Source organism: Poromitra crassiceps (assembly GCF_964638095.1).
Source record: "Poromitra crassiceps genome assembly, chromosome: 1".
Taxonomy (NCBI): Eukaryota; Metazoa; Chordata; class Actinopteri; order Beryciformes; family Melamphaidae; genus Poromitra; species Poromitra crassiceps.
In genome coordinates this window covers 44,794,432-44,808,357 of record NC_139623.1, presented here as the reverse complement: position 1 = coordinate 44,808,357, position 13,926 = coordinate 44,794,432, and the positions used below count along the sequence as shown (strand labels likewise).

Sequence of the window (13,926 nt, the reverse complement as noted above, 5' to 3'; positions counted from 1 at the left end):
CGAATGTCTTTCTTACCAAACACAATTACGCTAGTTTCTGAGATAATATATAGTGTGGCATATACCTGTGAATAACATATTCTTACCTGGAAATCACACATCGATCCGTAGGCCAGCTCTGAGTCTGTTTACATTTCGGGCGGAGGGGGGCTTGGTTGGTTGTAGCTGGTTGTAACCATTTGCGTGTTAGCAGTACTGAAATGAAAAGTGTTAGCTAATGCGCTAACAACAAAGGTCGCAGAGTGATGACGCCATCTGCTGCACTGCGCATGTGCTCTGTGCACTAAACTGGTTGGATGATGGTTGCGTAATGGAGCGGTCTATCGGGGGGGGGCAACAACCGCAGGAAATCGTTTAACAATGGTGGGAATCCAGACCATAGTGACTGAGAACAGGTCTGAGAGCAGGTCACGTGGGGGATGGGTTTACCCAGGCTAGTCTGAAGCCTGCCTTTGAGAAGTTTAGTTAAACTCTCAAACCAGGAGGTGCAAGCAAAGTTAAAGCCCCATTCAGTAAGTTTTCCAAGTTTTGCTATTGGAGAAACTGCGCCCTCTGGGTGCAATAGTATCGATAACGATATCGCCGTTCAAAGTCAACAAAACACAGCGCCAGAAAGCTCTATGTACATGTTGTGACATCGGGTACTCACCACGTGATGAAATAATAATCCATAGTTGCGTGAAACATCATTTTCGTAGCAAATCCGAATCGAGTTACTTCCTTGTTTTCATGAAGACAGCGCTTCCGCTGTACAGCGCATGTGCGCATCCTTTTCTTTTTTCTTTTTTATTGCCCCGGGACGTGGCAGACAACCTGCTTAGTCCCAGGGCTGGCCAATGGAGGGCGGTGTGGGATAAATAAAGTCGAGAGTCTCCCTATTACAAGTCAATCTACCATGTCCTCTGACTAAAAAGCTCTTACATTACAGTAAAAAATGTCAAAAATCTTACTGATTGGGGCTTTAAAGTGACATCATTCAAGATTATCTTAATCTTCAATAACAGATAAACAGATAGACATTATTAGACACATCAAACACGCCAGCAGCATTTGTGTGTTGGTGTTCTGAAAATTGCTAAATAAAATATTGGGGGGCGGGGGGGGGTTTGGGCAGGGAAGAATAGTTTTTCATCTAAATATCTGAAAGAGCTCAGAAATAAAATGGTCAAATCACAAAAAAAATAAAAAAAAAACACCAGCAGCTGGACTGGTCTGCGTCATTTGCTGAAAACACCGCGTCCCTCTCCATATTACAAAATGCAAAAATCGGCGAATCAATTCTCAAGTTCACAATAAAAGCCCGGCTTCAGGTTCGACCTACTAAATACGGTCGGTCTCTCTGGTACCCCTCACAACAAGAACCATACTGCCTCCTGCATAATAACCATAAATTGAAATCAATTACACATTATGAACAGTTGCTCTGCTTTTAAAGGACTATACACGTCACGCCACAACCGCATAGTGGACTTGATTGCTGAAGAACTGCGCCGCAACATGGGACAGCTGACAAAACTTCACACACAAAATTGTTCAGGTGGACTGGTTTCCTTAATCTAATCACAACAGCACACTTGACCGTGTTATAAAGTCCTGTCCTAACACTCCGGACATCGTCATGATTAATGAAGACAAGAGTGTTTTTGTTTTGGAAATTGGTTGTTCTTTTAATTCATACATGGACATTTGCTTCAGCTCTAAAATACTAAAATACCAACCACTAGCAGAAGCCATAGGTGTATCCGGATATACCTGTAAAATCATTGCTTTAATCTTTGGCAGTTTAGGACAAGTGCACAAGATGTGCGTGCGTGGACTCCAAATTAGAGCTGGAACGATTAATCGATTAGTCAATCGACAGAAAATCAATCGACAACTATTTTGATAATCGATTAATCTAGGTCTAATTTAGGTCTAAATTCTCTGATTCCAGCTTCTTAAATGTGAATATTTTCTGGTTTCGTTACTCCTATATGACAGTCAACTGATATCTTTGAGTTGTGGACAAAACAAGACATTTGAGAGCATCATCTTGGGCTTTGAGAAACGCTGATCGTCATTTGCTACCATTTTCTGACATTTAATAGACCAAGCAACTAATCGGTTAATCGAGAAAATAATCGACAGATTGATTATGAAAATAATTAGTTAGTTTCAGCCCTACTCCAAATAGCTGGACTGACAAAAATAAGTGCAAAACATCTGGTTAAATTTTGTTCTGTGGCCGCCATCATAGGCAGCTACCATATTTGGAAAAGATGCTGTCACCTCTGTTTGGATTTTGATATGATTATATGTCCTCAATCAAAAATCTAAATAAATGAATGTGTGTGTGTGTGTGTGTGTGTGTGTGTGTGTGTGTGTGTGTGAGAGAGAGAGAGAGGAGTTGGGGTGGGATATTAACATCTGTGTTGATTATTCTTGAAACTAGGAGCTGTTGAGATCGTGGAGACGATAGTGGAGACAACTGAATCACATGCCTCCGATGTTGCAGTGGCGCCCTCTGATGGAGAGGTGAAATTGGCTGATGATGATGTGATATTGGATGTCATTCAAGGACCAAGACAAACCGTGTCGTTCTATGACCCACACCTGCGTGAACAAATCCTCAAGGAACTCTGGGACTCTCAGTTCTTTACAGTTATGACTGAGCAAGCTGTTGAAATTGACAGTGAACGATATGTTCCCCTGTGCATCAGGTACTTGAACAAAGAAGACATGCAGTGTGAGGAAACAATAGCTTTCATCCCGTTCAATGAAGACCCAGTTGTCCTTGCAGATGCTATCGAGACTGCACTGTCAGAGAAGTGGGGGCTCAACATGGAATATTGTAGAGGCCAGGCCTTGCTGAGTGTTGGTGAAGTAGGAGCTAAGATGAGGACTGTCAGTGTAGCAATAGCTGAAAAATACCCCAAGGCTATACGAACCATTAGCTCTGCGCTGTCCCTTAGTGTATGGCTGGCCAGGTCCTCTCCTGCGAAAGAAGCAGCTGATGGAGCAGTTTTGATCCAGAACATCTTACACTGGCTCACAGAGGACACACAACGCCAGAACAAACTGGAGGACATGATTATTCACGTGTTCCAACATGATGAGGGAAAGGGTAACGAACTGAGGGACAAACTCATCAGAAACTGGGACAAGAGTCATGACATGCACGAGGTGATGGTAGAGGTTTTGGAAGCAGTCATGCTCTGCTTGAACGAGTTGAAAGGGGAAGGCAGTAGCTCCGACCGTCACCAAGCATTACAGTTCTTCGATGCAATCAGAAACTTTGAGTTCATCTACTCAACAGTAGTGCAGAAGAACATCCTGAGTGTAAGCAAAAAGCTGAGTCAGTCTCTTCAGGGCAAACCCTTAGATATGCTACTTGCCGTGAATACTTTGCCTCATGTCATAGAGTCCCTCGTGAAATTGCAGAATGATATTGACATCCACCATAAGGCCTGGTTTGAGGAGGCTGTCACATTAGCTTCCAAACTCCAGGTCACAATGTTGCACTCGGTGCTTCTTGAGCCCTTGACTGAGTTTTACAAAGAGTCAGTAAGCGTGAAAGCGGTAGAGCACTCCATTACTGAAATCACTGACCTCTTCACAGAGAAGGTCGTGGATACTTTGAGGTGTCTGGAGATTGTGCCTTATGCAATGTCCAAAGTAGAAACCAGCGTTGTTAGTGGTCTTGTTTTCCACCTGTACCGAGATGACTTGCCGGATCAGGTCTCCCTTCACACTGAGATGAAGTCTTGGAAGGAGAAATGGTTGGATCCCTTGGCAGGCTATCTCCCCACTACTGTGCTTGACACCCTGAAGACGTCCCAGATAAGAAGTTTTAGTAATATTGAAACTCTCCTCAGACTCCAGGTCATCTTGCCATTTTCAAGGAAGGAGAGCTCGTTCAGGCAGGGAAAACGAAGCTTGCAGGAATTCATGCAGCAGGAAACGAGATCCCTCGCTGAACTACATCCTCTTTAATAGTTGGAGGAATTCTCTCATGGTTATGAAGTTTAGCAAAGCTTTTGAGAGGATGTCATCAGCACCATACTTCTGACCTAATATATCCTCAACCCTAATTTAGCTCCCAGGTTCTGAACTCGCCTGATATTCTCTGTACATTATTGATATGAACTGGCCTGATATTCTCTGTACATTATTGATATAAATTCTTTGATATTTCCTTTGTTATCCTGCGAGCGAAGGCCTGGTTTCTGTTTTTCTATTAGTTTCTCTTATTTTCTTTGTTTTTATTCTGTAGTTTGAACAATTGTACTGCCCAATGGGACCAATGTCTTGCCAAAAAAGCAATGCTCAACTGACGGTTATCAATGCTTGTGTGCCTTTATGCAAAACTAATCATTCACTCCCATGTATCATGTTAATACAGATGTTTAAAAATGACAGTCCCACCAGGCATTTGAAACAAGTTTGTTTTTATCATTACCAAAAATGAGTCTGGACTAGATTGACTGACTATAAAAATCACTTTCGTGAATTCATTACAAATATTAAATTGCACCATTACCTTTCTTGGCACAAATAGAAATATGGTTAGTTCCATCATGTCTTCTAATGATTTCCCAGGCTTCCTGTCTCTTAACAGGATTGAATTTGCTGTAATCGTATATTCGAAAGAATGTTTCCTTAAGAGGAAAACCTTCATATATATTTGTCAAAAAAAAGTAATAAAATGTTCCAAAAAGACTTTTGCTGTTTCTTTTGGCTTGCTTTCTATTGCTGTGAAAGTATATTGAGTCATGTGTAGGCACTACTCTAAGATGACACAAGATGGCGTATTGAGGCTGTAAATGGCTCTAGGATAAATGATCTAATCTGCACCGCAGTGGCAGCTACAGCAACAACAAACTGTAAATCTTAGCCATCAGAGCAAGTAATACCATTTAGGATTTGTGATCTCTACACAGGGATGATATTTTAATTCAAGAGCGATGTTTCTCAAAGTATAGCTGGTTAGACATGAAGCCCACCAGCAAATTGTGGATGTCGATTTAGGAGGAGGGAGGTTATGATCATGTACTACCATCACTAGGTACCTGGTACTACTTTAATTTGATGTCCTGACAAGTGAATTGTATTATGATTGCAATGCTGGTTGTGTGATGAGATTCTCATTATTCTTTGCATGTCAGTGATGCAACCCACCACTTCTCTGCCACATTGCCATTGTGTCCTGGTTAATATGTAATTCCTAAGGACAACTGTATTCTGTTGATTTGCTGTACAGACAGCCTTTCCTATCAATAATTTGCCCATGAGTTTCAATGTGGAGCATGAGCCTTAACAAAAGATCTCCCAGCTAGTGCCCATTGTAGTAAGGTAGCTGCCTTACTTCAATAACCGTTGTAATTAATTAATCAGGGCTTTTCTTATGTTTATATTTGTTCTATTATGTTTTTATTTAATGACAAAGCACCCTGAATATGAATTTTATTAATATGGTCATTTATAGGTCTACCGGTTTTCCAGATTTTAATTTGCCAGTAGTCCTCAGCAGAATAGAGCTGAAACAGTTTTGAGTTGTTTATTAACTGAGGGAATATACTGATGCACCAAACCCTTCAGTAGCCTAGTTATTCATTCATGGTTGGGAGTGTGACTAATTCAGTCGTTTTCATTCTGAGCAAAGAACTGACCACAGTTTCCTTATGGACGAAATTATTTCTTGTGCTATATTTGTCATTGTTTTTGCTAGTTTTTGTTGATGTGAGGACAACTGAATAGTTTTATTGCTACCCAACGTCTTAGACTTATCTGTAACAATCCTTTTCTCTTGATCTAATGCTGTGACTTTTTTTAAAGCATCTGATCATTTTAGATGAATGAGAAAATTGCATTTGTGAATTTCCAAAGACCATGCTATTTGAATATCCCACATTCATCGCTGCCTACAAGGTCACCTGAAAAGACATGCTCCTAACAAAACCAGATACATTTCTGATTTATCTACAGCTCTTATTCGGACCAACAACAAAAAAAATTGTTGACGTGAAGCATATCTTAAACACAGATAACCCCCCAAGTGCACTTAAAGAGGCATGTACTCTTCCTGTGAGATGTAACAGCAGATCTCTCCCTGACAAAGCCCTGATTGTTGATGTTCAGCTCAGTGTGAAAGGTGCATCTCCATGTCCTCGCTCAGCTGCTGAGCAAACGGATCCGTCTGCTGCGGGACGCCGTGCAGCAGCCTTGATTGCGGACATGGAGAACAGCTCGGGCCTTCCTGTGGCCATTAGACTCAGAATTCGACTACTCGATTGTTTCTCTCATATCGTAGTCTAAACCCCCCCCCCCCCCCCTTAAGGGCTATTTCTGTCCTTAAATATTGCGTCATTTCCAATACAGAGCACTTTCTGTCATGCCAGATTCTGTCATTTCTGTTCTTCTGGATGTGTAATTGCAGGTTTCCAGCCGTAGCCATAGCAGAGAGGGCGCCGTTTCCCCCGCTGGGAAGCGGAAGAACAACGGCCATTTTCAATGGACAGGCTCTGGCATGACAAAATGGCTTGGTGTTGGAGACTACGCAATATTTAAGAACACGAATAGCCCAGTTTGACGGACAACAACCTTGTGTTGACGGCAAAAACAATGGCCTTTGTGAATGGAGCCTGCAGTGAAAATCCAGGGTGCTTGTCTGAGACTATGATATGAGTGAAACCAACGAGATAGTCAAATTGTGAGGCTACGTCGTTTGCAGAGAGGAGAACGGCACAGGCCTTTCTGTGGCCATGTGCAGCACAGGAGCATACCAATATTCCCTTAAAGCCCATCTCGACGCTCCCTGCCAAAAGTGATATACCTTCCTTGTAGGTCATGCTTTGTTTCCGCTTTTGATGTCGGGGTGAACGTTCTTACAGGGGATAAATCTCAGGTACAGTCTGTGTAGGGGAAGACATCCTCTGTCTCAAAGCAAAACAAGGCATTGCCATAATTGACCCGTGCACCAGGTTTCCTGCTGGAAGTCAACGTTCTGCACTGATGTAAGACCTGTGGCACTCTGTAATCATGTCCATACACAGCCAGGATTTAACTACACTCTGGAGGGGAAGACAAGAGGGCTTAAGTGGATTTTATTTCAAGGTTCCTTTTCAAAAGGGAAAATGGCAGCTCAGGCAAGAATTCAAATCCTCCTACAAATAGAACGTTTGGTTCGAGTTATTCAGATGTCAAGTCGTCGATTGCACCCTTAAACACCACTTTTTCCTCTTCTGCCATTGTGAAGCTATGTGTAGGAATGTCATTGATCAATGGGGCTGCCATACCTGAGATGTTTGGAGGTTCACTTAATCCCAAAATAGCAAATAAGATTATTTTTTTCTTTTCTTTTTTTAAGCATTTATTATTTATTTGTTCATTCAAATTTTGGGGTCCACTGTCCTGTCGGAACAGGGCTGAGTGAGACCCATGTTTGTGTCACAACCCAGCAGTGATTGAGAAAGAGTTTATTTGATTTGATTTTTTTTATTATTATTATTATTATTTTTACATTTTCACATGTAGTGGGAAAGTAGCTTGGGATTTGACTCTGTAATGTTGTTGCTTTTGTCATTCTTAAAGAAATAAACTTCAATCATTATGTAAGCATGCCTTGACGCTCTCACACCTCTCCTGATGGCTACGAAAAGCGTCAAAATCATAAGAAACAGATGTATATCTGCACAATTTACCTATTGTGCTGGTTAGCAGCCTGTGGCGATGCCGGCGCCTGTTGCCTGTGAATCCATCTCCCTCTCTCTGGCCCTGTGTTTACCAAGAGCTTCTTCTGGCAGAGAAGGGGGAGCACCCCCACACTCTGCTCAAGTCATCACCCTACCCACATGGGTCACCTCAACCCTCTCTGCCCTCAACACCTGCCCACCCTTTTGCTCCTCTCTCAGCAACACCTCGTCAGGCACACTGATATGGCTTCATGCAACGTGACGAAGGACCTGTGCGAGACACTGCTGCCACGTTAAAGAAACCTCTCTTTCATTTTCAAGTGTGTTTGGCTGTGGTAGGAGCTCCACATTTTCAGGCACTGGAGGGACTCATTTGCCCCCCCCTCCCGCATTTTTTTAGATTTATGTCGCTCAGATGATGTTGACAGGATTTTAATGTGCTCAAATAGTTCGTCACGTCTATTTATAGAACCCTTTTATCCCAAGTATGTCTTAAAGGACTTAGAAAGAACAAGCCTATATCTAGATCTACCTATAATCAACAATCACTTGGATACATAGTCCACTTCTCTCCTGGGCGGTCAGCCTGTAATGCAGGGAGCTTTTATGAAACTCACAAGCCAGCCACCATCATTTTGTTTTTAGAAATGATCTTCTGGTGCTATTAAACTCCTGGTCAACTACATTTGCCCCAGGCCTGATGAATGGATCAACAGTTGCACATAACGCATGGTGTGTGTGTGTGTGTGTGTGTGTGTAGGCAACTCCTTAGACCACATGATGTGTTTCAGAAGTGCCACCCATCTGTCACTTGAAAGAGCTCTGTCCTCAAAGCACAATAGAGGAGAGCTTATAAACAAATGGTACACAGAAGATGTGGGTCCAATCTTGTCCTACAGGCCATTGGTTTGGATGGAGGTTGTTGTTTCTGCGGTGCTCCCCACTGTGTGAGCAGAGAGGCCTGATGGCATTCTCACATGGCTGGGCTACTAGCCGGCGCACTGCTCCTCGGTTGGTGTAATTGGAGAATATTTAGCATGTTAAGAATGCTGGTTAAAATGCATCATGTTCTTGTTATTTGTCAATAGGAGCTGGCGGCAGAGGCGGGTGCTGTTCAGTGTTTGGCTGTAGGTCATTGATGAGAAATGAAAAGTAACCGTTATGGATATGCAGGCACATATTGTTTCCATCTGAAAGTTTCCTCTTAAGTCCGTGCTCTTCTGTACTCAGGATGACTGTTGATGAAGCTCCTGTTTTTCAGCTTTATTTGAACATTCTTTGATGGTCAAATAGATATTTGGTTGTACAAAGCAGGCAGGGTAGCATTTCTGGATGAGGAATGCATGAAATTAAATTAATTCTGGTTTATAACTTTCGGCCATTTTAATTCGAAAATATTGACAAAATAAAGCTAATATAGAGAACGTTCAATTACAAATACTGGGTGGAGCTTTTTTTGACTGTGTGCTACTGTGTAATCAGCATTTGAAGAATGAAGAATGAAGGAAGGAAAAGAACACTCTACTTTTGTTGATTTTTTTTTTATCATCTTAAATCAATAATAACAGTAAAGAAAGACTGACATTGACATGATTTTTCTTGCTGAACAGTTTATCTTTTGCCCACCAAGTCACAGATTCCTTTGCACTCAGCTCAATACAATTTCATATACGTTCTGATGGGAGCATTTTCAAGGGGGTATACTGTAATTATAACTCAGCACCCATTCAGGTTCAGATCTCCTGGGTGAAAGTTGAGTGTCCTTATCTCCACCCAGTGAGCCTCCAGACTCTTGATATTGGCCTGATCTTCTTGAGATAGGAAGGACAATGGCCGAACATTGTAAGCCAAAGCAGCCATTCCCCCCAAACAGCACTGTATTCAACCAGAGCCGGACTGAATTCACTCTTTACTGTGCATGTCAGGACATACTTCTTCAACTTTCAAATATTTAAAATATATAAAATGACAAGACTGTCACACTCAGCCTGTGTTGTGAAACAATTGATCATATATTGTGAATCCTATGTAAATGACCTGCGATTTATATTTAAGTTCAATTTACATTTTGGCTCTTTTAATATTGTTACGATATCCCCTTAAAAATTGGACATGTCATTTCAAGGGATTTATCCCATGTATACATTTTGTAAAATGACTGAATTGAAAGTGAATTCATACCAGCCCTGATCCAAATGACATCTTGATTAAGCAAAAGTGTTACATGGGGGGGGGATCCATTTTAAACTTAAAAAAATAAAATAAAATTTGACAAAACATGCTCATGAAAACGGCAGATCGAAGCTTGTTAAACCATAGCATGTTAAAGTCAAATTATAGTGACAGTCAAAAAGCAAAATGTGATTGACTGATGATGTTGAGGGTCATAACTGAGCTCTAACTCTGCTGTTAAAGAAGTAGGCGATGAGTGATTTCATGATCATATACTCATGTGGCTCTTCACCCCCCAGTGCCCCCCCCTTCTGTGTTGCTTGGAAGGTGAGCAGGGAGATCAAGGACCCGCGTGTTGATCCTGGCCGCTCAGGAATGGAGAGCCTGAGTGTAAAAAGCTTCTCTCTCTCTCCCTCTCTCTCTCTCTCTCTCTCTCTCTCTCTCTCTCTCCCAATTCAATTCAATTCAAAAAGGCTTTATTGGCATGGAAAACATATGTTTACATTGCCAAAGCAGGTGTGAAACAAAACAAAAATGCACAATAATAATATAAAACTTAACATATAATATCAGAATCAGAATCAATTTTATTGCCTCAGTATGCAAGTTACATACGAGGAATTTGTCTTAGTGTCTGTATGCAGCGTCACATCAATATACAGAGATAAGAAGTAGGAAGATAACTAAAGACAATCACAAAGTTGCAAGTGCAATCAAATCGAGTAAATATATACAATATGTACATGAGTGGTGAAGTGTTCTGTGGATGATAAATATGAATTTACATTGGATATAATAATAATAATAACACAATTATGAACAAAAATGTAGCACAGCTATTAATGTTAGCCTGTTTTAATACAGAGATGTGTAAACAGAGCTATGTATTTATATTTTGCAAACAAATCTGTACATAAGGCTATAGGTAACAAACGTTTAAAAGTAGGATATAGACAGATGAGTTAAAGATTACTGTACAGTATGTAGATATGTACAGCATGACTATGTACAATATGTGAAGAGGTATGTACAGCCTGTCTATGTACAGGGTGTGCAGAGGCCGGACCCTGAGCTTTTGGGCTGGTTGTGTCTCATTTGTGCTTTTTTTGTCACAACAGCTCACAAACCTTGCCACTGTGTTTGCACATTGTTGTATTTCACCCATGTTCTCAAAGTCCTTATGAGTGTTTGTGATCTGTGGGAAATACAAGTCTCTGATTTCCTGGTATAGGTTGCAGGAGGTTAGAAAGTGCAACTCAGTTTCCACTGCATGTTGGGTGCAGTGGGTGCACAGTCTGTCTTCCCTTGGGAGCCACGTCTGCCTGTGGCGGTCTCTCTCGATGGCCAGGTTGTGCTCACTGAGTCTGTACAAGTTTGGGGTCGGTCACAGTGCTGAGGTATTCTGCCACTGTGTAGTCTCTGTCTAGGGCCAGGTAGCATTCCAGTTTGCTCTGCTTTTTTGTTGATTCCTTCCAGTGTGTCAGATAGTTCTCTTTTTGTTTTCTTATGATTTGGTTTAATCTGTAGGGGTGTCTGTCTGGTGGCTGTACTTGTGCTTGTGGGCGGAGCCCCAGGATCAGCTGACTGAGGGGGCATCTCCCTAGGCTCTCTCTGGGTGAGGGCTTTGTTTTGGAGCGTATGGGGTCACTTTCTTTAAGGTGGTCATAAAATGTAGATGCTCTCTTCTGAATTTTGATAACTAGTGGGTATCTTCCTAATTCTGCTCTGCATGCGTTGTTTGGTGTTTTGGTGTTTGTCCCAGTTTGTGAAGTCTTGGTTGGCAAGTGGACCCCAGACTTCACAACCATAAAGGGAAATGGGTTCTATGACAGAGTCCAGTATTTTGAGCCAGGTTTTAATCGGTATGTCCAACTTGATGTTTCTTTTCATAGCGTAAAAAGCCCTTCTTGCCTTGTCTCTCAGGTCGTTCGCGGCAAATTTGTTGAAGTTACCTGTGGTGCTGATGTTTACACCGAGGTAGGTGTAATGTGTTGTGTGTTCTAGGGCCATCTCTCTCTCTCTCAGAGAAGCCCCGGTTCCACTGGAAGCACCGCACGCCCACACCCCCCCGGCCTGTGCCCATTCACAGTTGACTGCCATGTGAAACACATTGAGTCTCCCTGGAACCAGGAAGACAGCCACACTGTAAATAAGATACATATCCATATGGGATGGGATGGGGGGGAGGGTTGTGTGTAAAGTGCCGGAGGGCTGTTTGGCAGAGGGGTCTGGACGCGGGATCCCCGTGTTCCCCAGAGGAGGTTTTGGGCATGTTCTGGTGTGCGAGCGTGTCTGCTGCAGAGAGCCGTGCATGACAACACCTGATCTGCTGTTCCTGAGTTGCCAAGGTCAAGGTCTGGACAACAGCTCAGTATTGCCTTTGTCTGAGCCGATGGAGGTGCAGGAGATTCTCAGGGAAACGATACATTACTCTCCCACAGCTGGGCTCGACGGCGTATCACTTACAGTGTGGCTCATACTGAAGGAAAAGCGCTTAGTGCGGGGAAGGTGCATGGAACTTAGCAAGGAGGCTGCACTTGAAAATGTTACAGAACACATGTTGGATCGTGTTCTCGTTAGTGTCTGTGTGTGTATTTTCAATACTATAAAAATACCACAACACATTTACAATTTATTGTAAATTGCATTGTGATGTTCACAATAATAAAAGCAATATGTTGGATTTTAACAGATGCCTTGGTATTTATACAGTAGTATAATTTAACTTTCAAATTGGAAATAATTTAAACTTCAAATTCACCGTTCCTCTGCTGAGAACTACAGAAAGGGTAAACAGCAGTGTTAATTACCAGGAATTTGACTACTATGGCATTTCCCTTAAGTTAAATACAGTATTACTTGTGGAAACACTCATTATGAAGGCAACTTGTTTACAAACAAGGGAGTGTCCAGGATCAGAGTTTTACCAGGGGAAAAGCAGGTACATTATTGAATTACTACTACTGTGGTAGTTGGATGTGCACTAAGAAGTCAACAGAGTCTGAATGGAAAACCAGGTTCTCAATGGATTTCCAGAACATGGATATTTTCACTCGTTTTTTTTAATAGGATGACTTATTTCATCAACTTCATCATCTCAGGTTGTAATTTTGAAACAGAAATGTTACATTTCTTGTTTCATATCAATGGTAGCCTATAAACAACCACATTTTGGCAGTATAACTATAAAATGTAGAGCTGATTTATAGGCCATCGTAAACCTTTTAAACCATTATACTCCAGTTATCACTGCAGTAAGCTTAGTGACAATGATAGATGATTTCAAGCTTTTTATGACAAATAAGCTTGTTGTATTAGCTGTGGGCTGGGCTGTGTAAAGAAAATAGTAATACATTTGTAGATTAATATAGGCTAAGCCCTCTGTTTTCCACAGAAGAAGAAGGTGGGTTGGTAAAATGATGAATGGCAAAAGGAAATAAAGAAATTAGCTCCCTTTTCACTATAACAACAAGCTTATTACTAATCCAATAATACCTTTTACGAGGATACTATATAATTATCCCAACACAACTTTAAATGATATATGATATAGGGATATTGTGATGAAATTGGAGATTAAAAAAAATAAGGTCACTTAGCTCATTGAGAAACACACAGTAGAATGAATTTTGTTTTTATCTAATGTAATCTATCATCTAGTTAGAACATGTGTAGGCTATGTGTAGCATAATGGTGTGTAGATATATGATGTACATCTACTGTGGTGATGCTATAAGCCCTTTGAACTGATTATAGGAAATATAAAGTGATGCCACATGCAGGAGATATAGTCTATAGCATGGACTGTATATATAATCGCCTATAGCTAGGCTATATATAAAAAAAATACTATTCTATACAATAAGGCAGCTTCTTGCACAACCACACTATAGCCTACTCCCCTTTAGAAACATGATCATGATCATAGGTACGTTTTCCGAGTAGCTGTAGTTGTTGGGTGCACTTTGTTATGCTAATGTAGGTGTGACATCAGCAGTGAGATCAAAGCAGGGCCGCAGTACTTAGGGCTGCTCTGCCCCCTCCAGCCCCCACTCCTCCTCCGCTCCTCCGCCGCAGACACGCA

General features: G+C 41.5%; 1 protein-coding gene across 1 annotated transcript in view; it reads left to right on the top strand.

Annotated features, from left to right (window-relative positions):
• LOC310784233 (uncharacterized protein) overlaps positions 1–4,671 on the top strand; it is a 28,303-nt gene extending 23,632 nt beyond the window's left edge. The window contains exon 11 of the mRNA XM_083645253.1: positions 2,432–4,671. Coding sequence (XP_083501379.1) covers positions 2,432–3,972 — 1,541 coding nt within the window. The 3' untranslated portion in view covers positions 3,973–4,671. The remainder of the gene's footprint in view (positions 1–2,431) is intronic.
• Positions 4,672–13,926: the final 9,255 nt, after the last annotated feature.